The following is a 20,202-nucleotide window of genomic DNA, read 5'->3' as shown; positions in this document are numbered from 1 at the left end:
CACATAAAACCTGGAATGGATCGAGCCCATCCGGAGAGGCTCGATCCATTCCAGGTTTTGAAACTAGTACCCATAATAAAAAAAATAATAAATAATAATAAAATGGATACTGAAAATGAATTGTAATTTGAATGTACTGTACTGTTTTTTTTTTTCTTCAACAGATGATTTTCTGTAAATATGCACAAATTATTGAGTAAAATCTATTTTAAAAAAACTGTATGAAGGAGGCCCTTTTTTGATATTTGACTTACATTTGTACAATTCAAATGAAATGGCACAAACGTGTTCACAGCAAGGAGACGCTCTCTACTCAAAGCGATATAAGCCTTTTCACGGTTTTATGAGCAACGTGTACTTTTAGTTTTAGTATTAATAGTGGCATATGTGAAGAGGCTTGTTCCAACAATCACTCTTTGGCTGAAAGCAAATTTCCTCTCTTAAAAAAAAAAAAATAGTACAAACGTTGAAGATGTTCAGATTTAAATATCTAAACAAAATAAAACCCTTGGATAACATTTTAAGACCAGATTTACTTTTTTACATCTTTTCGAACAATTATCAGCAGTTTATTCTTCAGTATTACATATGACCTTGATAATTAATTATATAAAAATATAACTACTGTACTCTTAAGTATTCCTGAAACATAAACATTTGATTAAAGCGACATCTATGGTGAAATATTAGCCAAGGAACACGGCTTATTAAAAAAACAAGCTATAACAGCTTCTTTGCCAGATAAGATGTTTGTTATCTGAGCTGCTGCGAGCAGCCGGACCAGTTTTTTTGTCGTTCCAAGAACAACCTGTGGAGTATCACTCAGTGACATAGTTTCGTCCCTCACTTCTCACTAACCATTCAATGAACTTCCGGCATTGTTACAGGTGAAGCTGTTGCGCAACAAGTTGCCCATCACATTACTTGTACAGCTACAGGACTGCTTCAGTTGCCAGTTTGATGTTTGCCAGGCGAACTGCATGCGTTTGAAGGACGCTACTCTCAGGGTGCAGCGGCAAAAGACACGTGAATGCCAATGCACGTTATGCCAGCTGAGGTGTTGGATTGCATTCAAAGTAATGGCCTCCTGAAAGAGGTAGGCCTGTCGTGCCTAAATCAGTGTGGGACACTTTCGAACGACTTTTCTTTAGGCTACAAAAACCACAACATGGTGACAAACAAGTCCCAGCTTGCTGGTGTGATTCTAGCCGACGAGCGTTCGTCGAGTAAGAACCAGTCAACTGTGGGAGATTACTATCATATTGTGCTCGGTGTGTTACTCGTAGAGGATGTAAATATGAAAGCAGAGGAACTGCGGAGGTCCATGTGTTTACAGTTGTCGTCATTACCGGCTTCCTTCATTTTTCTCACCAAGGAAGGGTAAGTGAAGGTTTTCCATTAATATTTTGTTACGGAACTTATTGCGGTTTTGTAACAGGTTTGTAGAGTGAAGATTTCTGAATAAATGGCAACAGACGTACTTTCAAATATTTAATATAAAAAAAAAAAGAGAAAGCGATTATTTTTCACTTTTCTTGCTTTTATTTTACAATTTAGTGTACCTTATCTATCGTGAAACGAGTGTGTGTGTTAAGCACCAAAGCAACTAAGGCTATGAGGCGTTAGTGTATTTGCCTGTAAATGCATATATTCTTCAGTCTGTTGGATGAAAAATCAGCTCTCGCCTGACACAGACTAACTCAGCCATGTTGCAAAAAAGAAAAAAAAAAAAAAATCTTGGAATTCGAATTGGACCTTTTTCACTGTGTGGGAAGGCGGTAATTATAACCGCCGTGAAGCGAGTGAATGCATTTTCGTAGATACTTAATGTGCTAGGTATTAAATTTTTATAACTGGGGTTAAAAGTAAATGTTATTTTTTAATATGCTATTTTGTGTACGCTCATCAATAATTATTCCTTATTATTGAATGGACGGCTCATTAAAGAAGTAGTATGTAGCCGTAAAACAGTAAAGTACGAAGACTATGAAGGCATTTGCTTTAATCCCGATTCATAATAAGGAATCATTTTTATGATTCCTTATCTGCGTTATTTCTTAACTTTATTCCGCTTCCTTATGATACCTGTAATGCATAAATAAGAACGAAACATGATCTTATAATTTTGCCTTATCTCATTCTTAATGACTCGGTCTGTTTCAAGTTGAAATCAGCTTAAATGATGGCATATTAAATTATTAATAATTTAATGTTATAATTTGAAGTTTATCCACATAGGCAAACGGCTTAATTGCAAACTTGTACTGTATGAATGGGCAGATACAGATTCAGTTCTTAATTAGAAATTTTTTTAAAGAAAAACTTATAATTTATGTATGATATAAGTAGCTAAAATAACACTATACTACTCAGTATGGGGGTTGATGTTATTATTTGATTTACTTTATCCCACGCTGGGTTATCCAACTTTCATATTACTATATGGTATGCTTAAACATATATAGACTGTGTGCGCGTGTTCTCTCTAATTGCAGAACAATATATTAACAAAAAAATTTAATTGAAGTGCTTAATATATTTTTATAAAAAGATCCACAGTACGGTTAAAAGTTCTATCTACAGGCCATATGAACTTGTCAGATTCCTTTTTTTTTTTTTTTTTTTTTTTGTATTCATCAAAAAAAAAAATAAAATAAATAAATAACAGGTTTAATCATTGTTCTTATCACAATTTTGCGACAAAGTGATACTGTTTTGCTTCTTTGACCTTTTCGTTTAAAACGAATTTACTCAACTTTAATATTTATCACAAATTATAACAAAAGAAGATGGAATTTTCAAAAGCCTGCGTTTGTTAAAAACAAGTAGTAATGGATAATTTCTTCTCTCAGGTAGTTGTTTATATCCATAACCACTTTATTTTTTCATCACTGCTATTTATCAGATTACATGTACATTTGTATGAGAGAGAAAGACACGGGATTTTTCCTCTCCTTCCGCTGATGAGTCAGCCAAACGTGATAGACCAGCGGAGTTTTCGATAATATAAAGATTAAATGTCTTTTTAACCGCAAACCATGGGAAGTCGAAATCCATTTAAATAATTTAATTACGTAATTTTGTTTATAAAAATGCTAATATATTATTTAATTCGCCTAAGGCATTGTAGTTACAGAGAGGTCTTCAATAAACAGTTCATTCTCTGAAATTACTTTTATTGTTGGTAGTTATATTATCAATTACTAATTAATGCAAACCTAGTTTTGTCAATCACAGTTACGTCGCCAAAGAAGGTTGTATAGTATTTAATTTATTAATTTTCTTAATGATATTTATTGCTGGTAATTGAATCGGGTTTTGGATGGTCAGCGATTATCAGGATAGAAATAATACAAGATAATAATATTAATAATAGTTTAGTTTAATTATTATTATTTCTACCCCCCCCCCCTCGGAACTGCGCTCTGCACGCTACAGTCAATGAATAAAAAATACTAGAAAAGCCAACCTGCCAAGCCTAAACATATTCTTGAATAGTCGTGGGAGGGTACAGGGTAGAAAGAACTCGTGACGCGAAATTATAACGTGAGTGAATGAAATTATTCATCAGAACGATTAATTGGGAGGCGAATCATGACAAAGTAAGCAGTGGGCAGCTATCGGAAAGGTTCTGCTCGGTGAAAAAAACCAACCTGCCTAGCAAGTTCGGTTGCTTAGTAATAATAATCTACTTGTTTCCCTAATATGTAAATTGGGAATAAATTTGGCAAATTCCGTTTATTCTGAGTTAAACCTCACAATTTTGTTATTATTATTATTATTATTATTAATAGTCATATGGAAGCCTGAGGCTTATGCTGCACCAACCAAAAAAAAAAAAAAAAAACTGAGTTACCCTGAGAGAGAGAGAGAGAGAGAGTCAGAAGTAGAAGGGAATCATCGAGAAAGAGAAGAATGGTGATATCTAGTTCAGAACCCCCTGGGTGTACCAAGCCCATACTCACCAGATGTGAATCCCTGGAGGTTTTTTTTTTTTAGAAGATAATGGAAAAACAAACTATTTTCACCACTAGTAAAATATATGTTGCACTGGTTTTCTACCTCACACCTAGCGTAGATTAAAAATCAAAACAAAATGAAAAAATAATAATAATAAATAATATATATATATATATATATATATATAGCTTAGCAGAGACTAAATAATGTCAACTCCGAACTTCAGCAATAAGAGGTGCTGTGATTTTTAGATGCAGTAGCGTATACACTGGTTTTCAAAGAAAGTGCTTCACCCCTTAAAATTGTAATTGTCGTTCGAATAACGTAAATACAGGGTTGTTAAAATTAAAGTATCCCTATGTAGAGGGCTCTGGCGAGCTCTAAGGCTCGTACTGAAGAGAAATTTGGACAACAGGTACAATAAAGAATGCGCTCGCCATTTATTGGGAAAAAAAAAGTTAGTTACAAAATTTGTCACTATATGGCGCTGTGACAATGCAAATCACTTGAACAGCGCTACAAATGTTCAATGTGGTCTCCATTTTGGCCAACAACAGTTTCCATTCGATATATTAATAATGCAAATAACATCAGTTATTTGCATAGCATTTTCTACAGCAGAACGTAACGTGTCAACTGGAATAGCCAGCACATGACGTCTAATGCTGTCTTTCAGATCTGCCAGAGTTTGACATCCTTCCCGATACACCTGGTTCTTCAAAAAACCCCACAACTAGAAGTTGCATGGGATGAAGCCGGTGATTGGGGGTGATCAAGATGTCTTGAAACAACGGCTGATGACCCGTTCGTCTGTAAAGCCTTAGCAATCTTTGGACACAACGGTGGCTGGGGTGGTTCACCATCTTGCATGAATATGGTATCCTGAAAGCACCCACGTTGTTGCAGCTCTGGTATTGCGAAATTTGCCAACATTTCATAATATCGCTGTTCAGTGACGGAACAGGTGTGGGGTCCAGTCGGTGTTACCTGGTCAAAAAAATATGGCCCAATTATGAATGTGGCCGTAAATCCACACCACACTCTCACTTTTGGAGAATGCAACGGGACCTCTTGGATAACTCGAAGGTTTTCTGTTACCCAAATGTGACAGTTGTGCGTATTCACTTGCCCATTTAAGCAGAAGTGGGCTTCATCACTCCAAAGGATGTTCCATGGCCAAGTGATATCCACTGTCATTCGCGCCAGAAACTGACGTGCGTATGGGAAACGAATATCTGCATCACCATGCTTTAGCATGTACATCTTGTAAGGATAGTACCGCAACACCTGACGCATTACTAGCCTTACAGTAGAATACGGCATGTCCACTTCACGAGAAACAGCTGGCACACTTGCGCTACCACATGGAGATTGACTTGATATATTTCACTACAGCCATAGCCACATCTTCAACACGAGAGGAGTCCACTCGTTTTCGACCTCTACCTGGTTGAACACCAAGATGTTCTGTCGCTGTTGTTGTTGTTGTTTTGTTTTTAGGAGCATTAGCAACTAAGGCCATATTGCTCCGGGAATATGCGGTGGTCATTCCCTGACCTTTCCGCATCCTCCGTATTTGGTGGTGACGGGCTCGAACCCCGGTCTAATCAAGAAGCGTGTGCTACGCACTGCGGCTCCTTCCCACCTGGCTACGGAGGCGCCATGTTCTGTCGCTTCAAATTTCGCAGTCATTTTGCGGACAGCACAAACAGTCATAGGTCCACACCTTATGCGCTACAGTAGAGCTGAGTAGTGGCAGTAGAGCTGAGTAGTGGCACTGTGGCAATAACTTACGATAATGCAAATACGTAAGTTATTTGCATAATCGTAACTAAGATAGTTACGCGCCATACAGTGACAAATTTTGTAACTTTTTTTTTTTCAATAAATGGCGAGCGCATTCTTTATTGTACCTGTTGTCCAAATTTCTCTTCACTACGAGCCTTAGAACTCCCACCAGAGTCCTCAACATAGAGATATTTTAATTTTAACAACCCTGCATATGGCACAATTTCTTGCAGATTGCATCAGATAAGATTGACACGCGTAGGTGATGACGTAATATTGCATCAGTTGTTACTTTCAGCTACATATGCACGCTCTGTAAGAGTTGCAGTCATTCCTTGCTTGTGTCAGGATGGCGAGTTACGTGCAGTTGACGCCCCGAAGAAAGAGTGCTATTGTTGCTTTACTTGAGGAAGGATGTTCTTCCCGTCATATTGCTTATAGAGTGTCTTGTAATCAGTCGACAGTGAGTAGATTTCTTTCCAAACTCAAGAATACTGGTTCTGCTGATAGGAAAAAAGTAACCGGATGCAAACGAGTCTCTACGCCAAAATAGGACCGCGTTTTGAAGCGCTTGTGCCTTAAAAACCGTAAAGCTTCTTCGTTTGAGCTAAAGAGAATAGGAAGAACATACAGTAGTGGTAGCAAGTGCAGTAACAGTCAGAAGACGCCTCTTCAAAAATGGATTTGTAGCCCGTCATCAGACGGGCTACAAGGAGCCCCTCCTCACACAAAAAAAAAAAAAAAAATGAAAAAGGCCCGATTAATTTGGTGTAAGGAGCATGTCAAATAGACCCCCGAGCAGTGGAAGTCAGTTATATTCTCGGATGAGAAGAAATTCAACCTGCATGGCTCTTATGGGAGACAAACTATTCGCCGTATGGTGTCTACACTGAAATTCCCTACCAGCCAAAAAATGATATGGGGATGCATTTCATATCGCAGAGTAGGTCCCCTGCAGTTTATAAATTGTTCCGTAAATGCCAATATACGTGGATACCTGGCTGTTCTTGCATGAATATGATCGGTTGCAATTGGAAGGCAAATTGCTGCCAACCATCAGAGACCAATTAACTGCATCTTTCAGGACGACTCTGCTCCTTGTCATCCGGCGAAGAAAAGTGTAAGTAGGCACAGGCACTTCTGTAGTTACTTTAGCTTCATTTCTGCATTAGAGGTTCGACAGTAATGTGTTTACATTTGTTACAGGTGAAAAAATAGTTGGAAGAACGGTCCATTGCAACTTTTAGCTGGCTAGGAAACAGCTCGGACCTGAATCCTATAGAGAACTGTTGGCATCATGTGGAATCTGTAGTTGCCAGAAAGAAACTAAAGACCCTTCGTGAACTTCAGGAAGCAATAATTCGTGCTTGGAACCACGAAGTATCAGTTGATTATCTCCAGATATTGATCTTGTCAATGCCTCGATTGCGTGCTGCTGTCATCAGAGCCAGAGGCGGTTCAATTAAATATTAGTTTGCACCTGGTGAACTTTTCATTTTGTTTTCCGTTAAAAATGATAAACTGAAGCAAACTGAGAGCTTCTGATAATATTTCAGCCATAATTGTCGTGTTTACCAAATCTGTTGTATAAAGGTTGCAAATGCTCATTTTGGAATATTTTGAGAGCACCTGTCAAATATTACTTAGCTTTGCCTTAACTATTAATAATTTTTTTTTGTTTATATTTCTATTTGTGATGCTAATCATTAATGTAACATACCATCTCGAAAAAGAGTTAGAAATGTGAAATTCCTAGGTGATGCACTTTCTTTGAACACCGGTGTATACCTAAAGCATCTATTGCCTTCAGCATGCCCATCTGTGTGCGGACTATCCTGTAAGTGAGTGAATTTTTGTGAAATTTTATGTTTGGCCCTTCTAAAAAAAAAGAAGGGCCAAACATAAAAGCCAGTCCAAATTTCAGTAAAATCTGACCAACAGAAATCTGGCAATTATTATTTCTTTGATGTCCGTCCACATCTATTAACTCAACTCTCAGTGGATGGCTTTTTATGAAATTTTATATTTGGCTCTTTTAGAACGATTAGTCGGGCCGTCCTACATTTCATTAAAATCGGATGGATATAAACCAGGCATTTATTACTGATCTTTTTCATAAATATTGAATAGGCTATCCAAATACTGTATAATGCAGCTGAAGTACTGGAATTATCGTTGTTGTCATCCGCTGATTGGAAGAATAAACGGATAGTGGATACACTAACGAGATCTTCTTGGTTCCCGCAAAAAAAGTCCTTCCTTTTTTTTTTTTTTTTTTTTTTCTTATTATTATAAATGAAGAATTATTATTACACTGATCGACAAAATTAACAGAAAATGTGGTGTAATTCGTGGCTTGTAATTAATCGATACAAAAATGTGGTATGGTGGTGTACCATAGAATAACGATGAAATGAGGAGACAGCGAGAAACTTCGGACAGGTATAAGGGACATTTATAGGGTTGTACAGTATAAGAATTACCAAAAAAGTAATAATACAGAAGTCGATAAAAGATGCTAGAAAATATGGCCACATGACATCAGTACGGTTATGATCCCCTCCAACGGCTAAGCAGGCCTGACAACTGTGAACCATGCTCGATATAAGGGTGTCTATATGATTCTGTTGCAACAAATCCCATTCTTCCACCAGCGCAGAGCTTAGCTCACCAAGTGACTGAGGAGTTGGCTTCAGCGTGCAATGTAATGCCAAGGGCATCCCATGCATGTTTCATCGGATGTAAGTCTGGTGATCGTGCTGGCCACGGTAGTCATTGGATACCTTCACTTTCAAGATATTCCTCCACCACTTGCGCTTTGTGTACAGTGTCGTTGTGGTGCATGGAAAGAAAATATCGAACAACCGCGCTCCTAAAAAGTTGCAAATAGGGTTCTAGGATCGGTTCTGGCAGTTACGGTACCCTATCAAAAACATGGAGGGGTGCGGCCATTTATCATTATTCCACCCCACAAGAAAACACCGCCTTCACTGTAAGTATCCTTTCTCTGACGTTGGAGGGATGGTACCGCATATCTCGTTGTCACCAGATGAAATAACGTATAGAATCTGCTTTTTGTAGGCTAAAACAGAACTCATCAGCGAACAGAACTGTACGCCATTTGTCAGGGCTGCAAGTCACATGTTCATGGCACCAATTTTGACGAACTCTGTGGTGGTCTGGGGTTAATGGGATACAAGCCGCTGGTTTCCTTGCGTAGAGTCCACTTGAATCGGGCCTTCTTAACAGAGTCCGGTTGGAGATATTTTCACCTGTGGTCGCAGCAACCTCAACAGACAGTTGATGACAGGACATCGTAGGGTTCTGGCTTGCTGTTGTAGCCAGATGGCGGTCTGTTCTGGTTGACGTAGCTTCGGGCGATCTTGGCTAGTTCTTGTAATGGTTCCTGTCCCTTGAAACTTCTTCCATAGTGTTGAGACAACACTGCATGACACATTAAGCCAGTGTGTCATTTTCGCCTCCACCTGCCCGCCTTTAAGTTGTCCAAAGACCCACCATCTCAAAAAATAATCTAAACGACGATGGCTTGCCATCCTGAATACTGGAGATGTGGTTGTCCCACTGAGCAAGCCAAGAAATGGGAATGAAATGACGTGGTTGCAACCGTTGTTTTTATAGACATGAATAATTTTCATAATGTGCGGCTCTGTAAGGTGGTGATCGATTTATATTGGAAAATGAGAATTTGCATGCCAGGATGCCTATTATATCAAATATTCGGCTTCGGCGACACTGTACACAATAAAATATTCATGAAAAGCATTTTGTTTTGTTAATTTTGTCGAGCAGTGTACAGTATTTAGGCCTGACGTAGCCGAGTGGTCAGGGGCGAGAGTGCATAGCACGCGTTCTTTGAGTGGATCGGAGTTCAAGCCCGTGACTACTAAATACGATAAATATTTGTATTGACGATTTATTGTAAACTCTACTGACTTGGTTGTCGTGCCGGAGTATAAACAGAAAATTTATTTATTTGCTTAGGCGCCTAAAATGTAACGAACTGCGTACGTTAACTTCTGTGCATATACATATGAGTTTGCTGTCCATTAGCAACACCAACCTAATACCTCGTAGGGTCACCTATTGGTCGTAATACAGCCCCTACACGTTTAGGCAGTGTTGCAGTGTGTCCTGTGGTGCCATATGTTGCACACTGTGTCCAGTTATACACTGCATATTGCCAGGCTGATGGTCGTAGCATCGGATGTCCTTTTTCCAGTAGATCCCAAACATGCTCAATTTGGTTGAGATCAGATAAGTTGGGTGGCCATGGGAAGACGGAGAATTCACTGCCATGTTCCTAAAACCAGTTAGCAAACTATTGGCGTTGTGGAATGGCGTTTTGTCTTCTTGATAGACACCGGAGTTGTCTGGATACACTGTCATCGTGAAGGGATGTACTTGATTGGCAACGATAGAAATGTAGGCGTTTCCATCTAGCTGTTAATTAACAGTGATCAGAGGACCCAGCCCGTGCTACGAAAGCAGTTTCCAAACACCACCGCCTCCAGCCTGCTCAACACCAACAGTACATGCAGGTGCCGTGGCCTCATGTTGCTTTCTCCAAATGCGAATGCTCGCATCACCATGATAAAGTGGAAAACATGATTCATCAGACTAGGCGACAGATTTCAACACGTCGGTGGTCCGGGGTTTGGTGCTGACATGGCAATGCTGGGTGCAGTTTCTTGTATCTTGCAGTGAGCATGGATTCCCATGAGATGTCGACTGCCTAGCGCTCTCCCACTAGAGGGAATTAAAAGCACCCTCGAAATCTATGAAGATGACCATTTCATGTTTGGATGTGGAGCTCTGGATGTAATTTCTTAACGCAAGGAGTGCATCTTCACTGGACTTGCCCTTAAAGAATCCATACTGGTGAGGTGAAAAGATATTTTGAGCTTGGAAGAGATCATAGATTCTTGGGGCGAGTAGCCTATACGAGTTAATGTCCGGTGCATAATAGTCCATGTTGATATTGTCTCACTTTTCCTGCGTTGTACTGAGTTAGCTGGGACGCTGCTGTGTTACGAGACAAGACAACGCTCAACATGCATCGACCACATGTGGCTGTACTATGTGTGACTTTTGGCTTGTTGTTCGGCTACTGTTGAAAGTCACAGTAAGCTCGTGACATCATAGAACGGGAGCTCTTAACCATGTTGGCTGTTAATCTGAATGGTTATTTTAGCTAGTTCCGATCCCGTTCTTGATTTTCATAAGTTCCCGGTGAATTGATTCTTTTTTACCAGCAAGATTACTTACGTGAGAAGTAAAGTTTAAACGGTTATACAGTATTAGTCCCATGTACTTTATTTCTGTAACGAAGGGGGATCTGGATTCCATTTACGGTGGTTTTTTATTGATCTAACTTTGCTTTAAAAAGGACCATCTTAGTTTCTGTGGGAGAAATTTAGTTTGTTTAAAGCTGCCCAATTAGGTCAGTAAAAAACATTTTTCTCTTTGTCTTTCTCTTGCCGATTGTTACTCACGTGGTGGTACTTTTAAGATTTCATTAATGCTGAAGGTAGTGCATTTAAGATTCCATTAATGCCCTTAGCTGCAGCCTATCTGTGGCTATCAACTGCAGTGTTATTCTATTAACTGGGTCGGAGTTGTATACAATAAGTTAGTATAAACAATAAAAATAACTGAACGCAATTTTTTTTTATTTTCACCTGGTGATAGTGGTAGGTCATTGGCATTAGCAATGACGTGTGTTTACAAATTGACGTGAGAACCATGTGTATAAAACTGTTCCATATGAGAGGCCCCAGGATGGATTCCTGGGGTAACTTCCTAGGAACTTCTTGAGAAACTTCTTTTTTTTTTTTTTTACATCATCAAAATGGAACTTTCATGGAAATAATCTTGTACAAGATGGTGCAGCTCGTAAGAAAAGTTGGCATGTCTGAGACATTTGAGGGCGCATGCCCACCAAAGAGAATTAGAAGCTCCCTCAAAGTCAATAAATATAGAAAATTCATACCTGGAAGTGATGCTGAGAAGTTGATGATGTGGTTCACTAGATCATAAAGGGCAGCTTCAATATAACGGACCTGCCGTTAACCAAACTGTCTCAATGAAATTAAATTTTGATGTTGAAACAAAGAATTCTGTCCGCAAATAGCTCCTCTAATGACGTTTCCATATTTGCAAGCAGGACTATGGGATGATCAGACTTGACTGTCCTCAAATGAGACAATTGAGTCAGGAAAGAACAGTGTGCATTATTCCATTTGTAGGATCCAGTGAAAAGTCTATTTCCACTCTTCCACATTAAACTTGGGCTAATGAGTTTTGTGAAAGCGATGCGCACGTGAATTCGAAAGGATTTCGTTACTTACGTGAGAAATTTTTAAAGATCAGTACTGCGTAGGTGAAAGAGGGAATCTTTGAGGCCTCAATTCAGAGTGCTTCTGTAGAATGAAAGCATTGAAAAATGCTTCTATGTATTAGAACTAAAAGCATGGTAGGCTTTCAAATGGTTTTGTGGAAACTTTTTGGCTCTCCCACATACATAGTTGGAGTTCAGAAACTGCTCGATACGTATAAAGAAAGGGGGTATGGAATGTCGCTGAAACTTCATTTCTTGCATTCGCTCTTTTTTCGTCAAAACCCTGGTAGGATGAGAGATGAGTATGGGAAACAATTCCATCTAGACATTAAGTCAATGGAAAATCGCTACCAACTTTCTGGAACAAAATATGTTTACTGTGACATTCTGTTCAAGATGTACCAAAGGAAATCGCGCAAAATTTTTAAATTCCATACATTTTTTTTATAACAATGTATACTGTATTATCTATATTATTTTAATTATGCATGTTTGCTTTAAAATGTAAAAGTGATAAAAAATATAATTGTAAGTGTTTTGTAATGAAACCGTCTTAATTAACTTAAACTGATTAACATCAGCAGTCGTATTACAAAAACTACACGTGGTAGGGGGAAAAAAACCGAGCACTATTTGAAATCAGTGCGGAAAACTGGTTTAGCAAAGCGTGTTTACATGTATAGTTGGAGATGATAGAGAACAAAAAAAAAAAAAAAAAGTCATTTTTTTGATCAGTACAATTAGTCCAAATTTCCGTTTGGCCTAATTACACTAGTCACAATAAAATGACACGCCCAACAGAGGAGTGAACTCGTGTGTGTGTGTGTGTGTGTGTGTGTGTGTGTGTGTGTGTGTGGTGTGTGTGTTTTAATATATGTGGTGCATCCTGTAGCTTTTGAAAACAAGATAACATATCCTAACTGGATGAGTTTGACATCCCTAACGTACAAGAAGCAGTTGTCGGCTACTTGTTCATGAATATGAACAAGTAGGTAGTTCATATTGTATATTAAACTAAATGCAAACAGTCTACTTATTAGGTATTATAACGAACATTGTTGCTTGCGAGTGTGTACCCCCTCCCAACAGAATATTCGTAAAGGCAAAAGTACTTTTTTCTTTTTTTTTTTTTTTTTTTATTTAAAAATAATGAAAAAAAATTATTGTATCTCCAATGACAGTGTATATTTATATAAGGTTAATATAGTAGAATGTCGATTATTCGAACTAATTGGGACCAAGGTTGTTTCGGTTAATCAAAAGTTCGGATAATCAAACATGAAAATACTCAGTTTGAATACCTAATTACAAAGTGTACTTAGGCGTACAATTAAATTATTGTAAGCAAGGTTATTGCTACTGTATTTTGAAATATGAAGTATTAAAAATAATTGATTTAGGAAATGGTTAGTATATAATAACCAAAACGTTTTGAAGAAACAATTTATAAATCACACTTTTTTTTTACATAAACAGAAATAAACAAACACAAGTAATTGCACACAAATAAGAATATAATGAATCTTGGAAAGGTTTATTTTTTAAAATATGTAATCGTGAATTTTTCTTTGAACTATGCGAGATTGTCTTTTTGGCGGCAGGGTCTCTCATCCTCTTTAATAGCAGTATCTGTGTAGAACTGCATTCAGACTGTTGCTCACACCATGCCATTGCAGTTTATAGCGAATTAAAGGTCTCCGCTTGAGTGGGTCCGCTCCACGCTTCTTCTTCGTCTTCAGAATCACCTTGGTTATCGTCAGCACGTTCTTCATCCTGGACTAATGCAACAATTTCTTCGGTTAAAATATAACCGGGATCAACAGCATCGTTATTTAACCATGATTCTGCATCATCTTGCCCACACTTGGAAAACCCGGGAATCCTTTGAAATAAAGTTAGTCTCACCTACGTCTTCATTCAAATCTTACACGTGTGACCGTCTCTTCGGTCCACTAGCTGGGATCAAACAGTAGCTAAAGCAAACATTTGATTTTTACCTCCTGTAATGAATTAAGGAGTTAAAAAGATATTGTAATTTTTGGGGGGCGGCGGTGGTTCGGATAATCGACCTTCTACTGTATTTACAAAAAATAAAATAAATAATAATAATACAATAAGATGTGTACAATGCTTATGAATATAAAAATGACTATTTGAAACAAAGAAAAATTAAAATTATTTGTTTTGCAGTTTCAACTGATTGTACAGTTCTAGGATGATATGCAAACATTCCAGAATAAAATATTGAGAAAATGCGTATGATTTAAATAAAATAAAAGTTTCCATTTATAATGAAGCAAGGTCAAAATTATTTATTTTAAAATTAGCTAATTTGAGGAAGGTATTTTATATTCACAAACGGATCCAGATTTAATTTGTATTTGTTCAGTAGAATTAGACTGCTAACTAGGGGGTTATTTTTAACTTAAGTACAAAGTTTTGCTAAGAATACCAGGGATCACTTAAGTTCCTAAAAAAAACCACATAAGACACATCGGATAAATAACCTACATCTAAAATTGTTAAACTCTGAAATGGATTAGAACAGTGGTTCCCAAACTACTCAGATGTATGGACCCCTTCAAAAATAAAAAAAAAAATGTTTGCGTACCCATATATATATTGCATATGTGTGTGTAAAAAAAAGTAAAAAGTAAATTGCAGCCATTATCAACCCACTTCAGGATGGAAGCCTCCTCAACAATTCATGTTGAAGGAAACGGACCATAATCTGCCACGCTGGTCCAGTGCGGGTTGGCAGATCGACCGTATTTAGTAGTCAGGCGCTTGAACCCCGGTCTACTCAAAGAGCATGTGCTACTGCACTCCCGCTCCTGACCACTGGGTATGTATGTATGTATGTATGTATGTAATTGGCTTTTAGATTTTATTTTTTATTGAATTATAAATTTACATTGTATTAGCAATACTTTTTTTTTTCCTTTTCAAAAAGCAAATTCCAAAATGAGTAAGACCAAGTAAATGAATAATGTCGTACTAACACGGCGTTTTTAAATCGAATTGCGAATTCATTTCACTTGTATGAGAAACAAAGAGCGTGTTAGATTAAAATACACCCAGGTCTCTGTGACTGCCAACACGTGAAAAGATTTCATTGTCTATATTGTAATCGTGCATAGTTTTATTTTGATAGGGTGTGTAAAAGTCATGATTTTGCGTTTTGAAATGTTTAAAACAAATTATTTGCTTTGCATCATTCTAATTCAGAGAACTCGGTAATAGAAAGTAGTTTGGAGCTAATATTTCAAAATAGTTTAATCTGTATAAAAATGGCGAACTTAATCGGAGGAGCTGTGAAATGCGCTTCTAAATCATTAATATAAACTAGGGGGCTTCGCTCGCTTCTTTTGATAAAATAAAATACAGAAGCTTCCGATTCTGTGTGTGTCTCTTCCTCAGCTATGAATACATAAATACGTTATTATATCGATATAATATCTGTGATACACCAAAGACAACTCTTAAAGAAAAACTACGATCGTAGTGTGAAAGTCATCATTTCATCTATCTCATTGTGCTCATCCTTCACAACGAGTTACCATGTATTGCACTACATAGAATAAGTAACGCTTCACTAATAGAGCAGACTATATTGTCAGTTATTCGCGATGGGCACCACCACCCAGACGGCACCGTTTCAAAGCTAGTTGGCTTTTCATCGGTTGGGTGCCTTTCACACTACTATCGTAGTTTTTCTTTAAGAGTTGTCTATGGTATATCTACACCCATATTATATAGATATAGAATCTTAAACTCTTAAAATATTATGCCTTGTTGCATTTAGTTTATTTAAATAAATCCATTACATATGGAATCAAGAATGACACTACGTGGTCATGTTAGATAAACATAGCGCGTAACCACAATTAAACAGAAGTTTGTTTTACCGCAGTAAAACAAGCTTCTGTTACGTATTTTTGTATTTGTTACGTATTACACGTAACCCGCATCTCTCTTCTCCCATTGACTAAATAAATATCATTAGGAGAAAACTTATTTTAATGTATAGAAAGAGGTTGAAAAGTAGTGGATCCAGAGAATAAAAATTGCTCACAACTGTGGGTTTGTCAATTGCGGCTTTTATATTTTTATATTAATTTTTACAATCCGCTTGTTTTTATTTTTTTCTTCTTTTAGTGATACGTGATTCAGTTTGTTCTCCTTAAACAAAAAAAAAAAAAAAAAAAAAAAGACAGACAGTTTCCCCTTTAGATTTTGAAGGCTGTTCTGGTGGAAGGGCTGGTTTTAATTCTATCAATGACGTGAGCTACTTTATGGGGTTTTTATTATTATTATTTTTTTTTTTTTCACTCTCAGTGGCTGTATTAATCTGTATTGTCCGGTGAGGAAAGCAAGGTTTTTTTTTTTTTTTTTTCCTACCGAAGAGAAACCACACAGTTTATGGTTATAATACACGTGAGTGGATGAGTTTGTTCTCCGGTAACGAACCCTAATACGACAGTTGTTATTATTATTACGGCAAGTCCAGTCCATGGACCGGGTCGGCAACATGCGGCTCGCGAGCCGCATGCAGATCTTTGAGCATCTAACTGCTGCTCTTTAACTTTTAGCCCACGTGAAGCAAAGTTTGAAATGGAGTTAAGAGGACTTAAAAATCAAGGACATGTGGAGTGCAAGACTAAAATGCCTTAACTGAAATTGAGGATTAAGAGAAGCAAAAATTGAGGATTTGGAGAGTCCTTGTAATTCTACACAAATGGATGCCCATAGATGAGTTGAAAAAGCAAGACCAAATTGTGTTCGATGCGTGGTGTTGCTTACCGGACACGTATATAAATTTGAAAATATTTGTTTGACCTTCTCTCAGTTTTTGGTTCGACGAATTTCTGCGGGAAAATATTTTTGAACACGAACTATATTAAAAATAAATCAAGAAACGGGCTGAACAATGCGAGTCTCTCAGCATGTTTAAAGATGAAAATTACGGCATACTTCAGTGATGTTGAGACTCGCTCAAGAAGTTCAGCAGCAAAAGTCACATTAATTAGAAATATTATTAATAAATGATATTTCAAAAAATATATTTTTTTAAATAAAACACCTTCCCCCCTCTATTCCATTTCTTAAAAAACTCACCCCCCCCCCAGCTTGAGCTGAAGTGCGGCTCGTCGGATTCTTTTTTTTTTTTTTTTTAATTAGATCAAAAATGGCTCTTCACTCAAAAAGGCTGCCGACCCCTGGTCTAGACGGTAACGCAAAGGGAGGAGACCTGTTTACACTCTACTCCAGTGGTTTCCAAACTTTTGTCACCTGAGTTACACTCGGGCATATTCAGGGGTGGGCAGAAGGGACATATACCCTCCTTAACCCTAATTTTTGTAGAACGCCTCCTGCGTTCTAAAAACTCACTGGTCGCCACGCCCCCTTCCCTTTACGATGACACCTGGACATGGTAGCCATGCAACCCGTTACGATGATACTTGGATACGCCACTGGTTACACTTGGAGTTAAAATACGTTACAATCGCGTCTCACCTAAAGAGTATTGAACTCAGTAGAGTTTTTTCCCCCCCTAATCCGACAGCACAATTGGAAAATCTCACTAGGAGCTAGAACACAGTTTGGGAAGCATTGCATCTACCCTTTGAATGAAGCACTTGTCAATACCGTACATACAGCGTTGCGCACGATCTTTTCGCTGTTTATAAATTTTCGTATTTTTTCTCTAACGTATTTTGAAAGCGTGTTTTCGTCATGCTTTGAAGATTTTCGCGCGGGCACCGTGTTCTTGTCTTCTTTTATTATTATATTGTCAATCTTATAATCGTTTTTATGTTGTATAAATGGAAAATGAAATTTACTGTGTTTTTTTCTTATTTTATTGGCACATTTATTTCCCCAGCTTCTATTTCAGGTGGGACCTTTGTTTTGTCAAACACGGTACTTTTCAGGAATGTATCCCTCGCGGTTGATTAGGGATTACTCTATTGAAATATGTGGTGAGATCTATTCAAATCAATATACCGGTATATATATAATATTATTTTTTTTTTCACTCCACCCAATTTTCACCTCAAATTCCGACACTAATCTTAGGAATTTTGTACCCGATGTGTATAAAATTATCTGACGTGTATTACTTTCGTAAACAGTTAGGATAGATTGACGTGCATACTCAACACAAACATTTACGCAATAGCCCAACTACATGAATTGCCAGAAATTCCGTAGTTAATACTTACTTCAGACACTGTCTCACTGTTTTTCTTCTCTCCAAACACGTAGTACTAATCTCCTTTACAGTATATTATAATAGTAGCATGTACTGTATTACGCCTACTCTTGAAATCTAGTAATTTCGAAGTTCGTGCATAATACGAGAAAAGACAGGGTGCTACATGCCTTGTCTTTTCTTGTGTGTTGGGGATACTAAATCTGCAGATAGGGGAAAGAGCGAGCAATGTTTTGTGTGTGTGTTTTTAGTGGAATTACGAAGGGAAAACAAAGGATTTAAATCAGCAGCCATGAGCATTAATACAGAAAGACAAATGATACTGAAACTGAAGAATAGCGATGGTGTACGTATAAACAGCAAAGAAGGCATAATTCAAATAGCAGAAGACTACTATAGAGAATTATACAAGGAGCAGGGGAATGATGCCAGCAGTGGGAAAGATGGATTGCAAAGTAGCAACACATACGACATACCCGATATTCTTCCTGATGAGGTAGAACATGCATTTAAGAAAATGAAGAATCAGAAAGCCCCGGGGGAAGATGAAGTTACTGTAGAGTTGTTAAAATTGGGAGGAAGAGACATAACACAAAAACTGGCAAGGCTCTTCACAAAGTGCATTAGAAAAGGTGTGACGCCTAAGCAGTGGAATAATGCAATCATAGTTTTGCTGCATAAGAAAGGAGATAAATCAGAAATTGGAAATTATAGACCAATTAGCTTGTTATCCCACATCTACAAGTTGTTCACAAGGGTCATTACTAACAGATTAGAAAGAATACTTTATGAGAATCAACCGAAAGAGCAAGCTGGCTTTAGGACAGGATTCTCAACTATGGATCACCTTCACGTAATATCACAGCTAATGGAGAAAGCAAATGAATATAAAACACCATTATGCCTGGCATTTGTGGATTATGAAAAGGCATTTGACTCCATACAGCATAAAGCAATGTTTCGGGCACTGCAAAGACAAGGCATTGATACCCCATATATTATGATTTTGAAGAAAATATATGAGAGTGCTACCTCCTTTATTAGACTAGACAAAGACAGTAGGAAATTTAAAATTGGGAAAGGAGTTCGACAAGGGGACACAATATCTCCGAAGCTGTTTACTGCTGCCCTTGAGGAAGCTTTCAGAAGATTAGACTGGTCGCAGAAAGGAGTCAATGTGAAAGGAGAGTAACTAAACCGTTTACGATTTGCAGATGACATTGTGGTCATAAGCCACGATCCCAAAGAATTAGAGGAAAATCTTAATCAGTTATGCACAGTTAGTAAGGATTTTGGACTAAAGATGAATATGGCTAAAACAAAAGTAATGATGAACAAGTATGCCACAGAAAGGGAAATAATGATTGAAGGAGCAGTAATTGAAAAGGTGGAGTCATATACTTATCTGGGACAAGTTATTAGCTGTAATAATGATAAATGGCTGGAAGTCAAGAGAAGAATAAATTTTGGATGGATAGCATTCAGGAAATATAGTCACATACTGAAGAGCAATATCCCAGTTTGTCTGAAACGTAAAATAATGAATCAATGTATACTCCCCACCATGACTTATGGAAGTGAAACTTGGGCACTCACCAAAAGAATGGAAGAGAAGCTGAGAACTACACAGCGAAGAATGGAACGAATTATATTGGGAATCAGACTGTTAGATAAGAAGAGAAACACATGGATTAGGCAGCAAACTCAAGTAAAGGACATTCTTATCAAAACTAAAGAACTAAAATGGTCCTGGGCAGGACACATAGCTCGAAGACATGATGACAGATGGACTAAGAAAATAACAGAATGGTACCCAAGAGGAGCTAGAAGAAAACCTGGAAGACAAAGGCGGAGATGGATAGATGAAATTCATCAGTTTTTG

General features: G+C 37.7%; 1 protein-coding gene across 2 annotated transcripts in view; it reads left to right on the top strand.

Annotated features, from left to right (window-relative positions):
• Positions 1 to 789: 789 nt before the first annotated feature.
• LOC150078362 (uncharacterized) overlaps positions 790 to 20,202 on the top strand; it is a 399,628-nt gene continuing 380,215 nt past the window's right edge. For both annotated transcript variants that reach the window (XM_090385439.1, XM_090385438.1), the window contains exon 1: positions 790 to 1,380. In XM_090385439.1, the coding sequence (XP_090241565.1) occupies positions 1,031 to 1,380 (350 nt within the window). In that variant the 5' untranslated portion in view covers positions 790 to 1,030. The remainder of the gene's footprint in view (positions 1,381 to 20,202) is intronic.

This window comes from Mastigoproctus giganteus, chromosome 11, assembly GCF_048544385.1.
Source record: "Mastigoproctus giganteus isolate SK-2022 chromosome 11, ASM4854438v1, whole genome shotgun sequence".
NCBI lineage: Eukaryota > Metazoa > Arthropoda > Arachnida > Uropygi > Thelyphonidae > Mastigoproctus > Mastigoproctus giganteus.
Note: the sequence above shows the minus strand (reverse complement) of the source record. Positions and strands in the feature narration are given on the sequence as shown.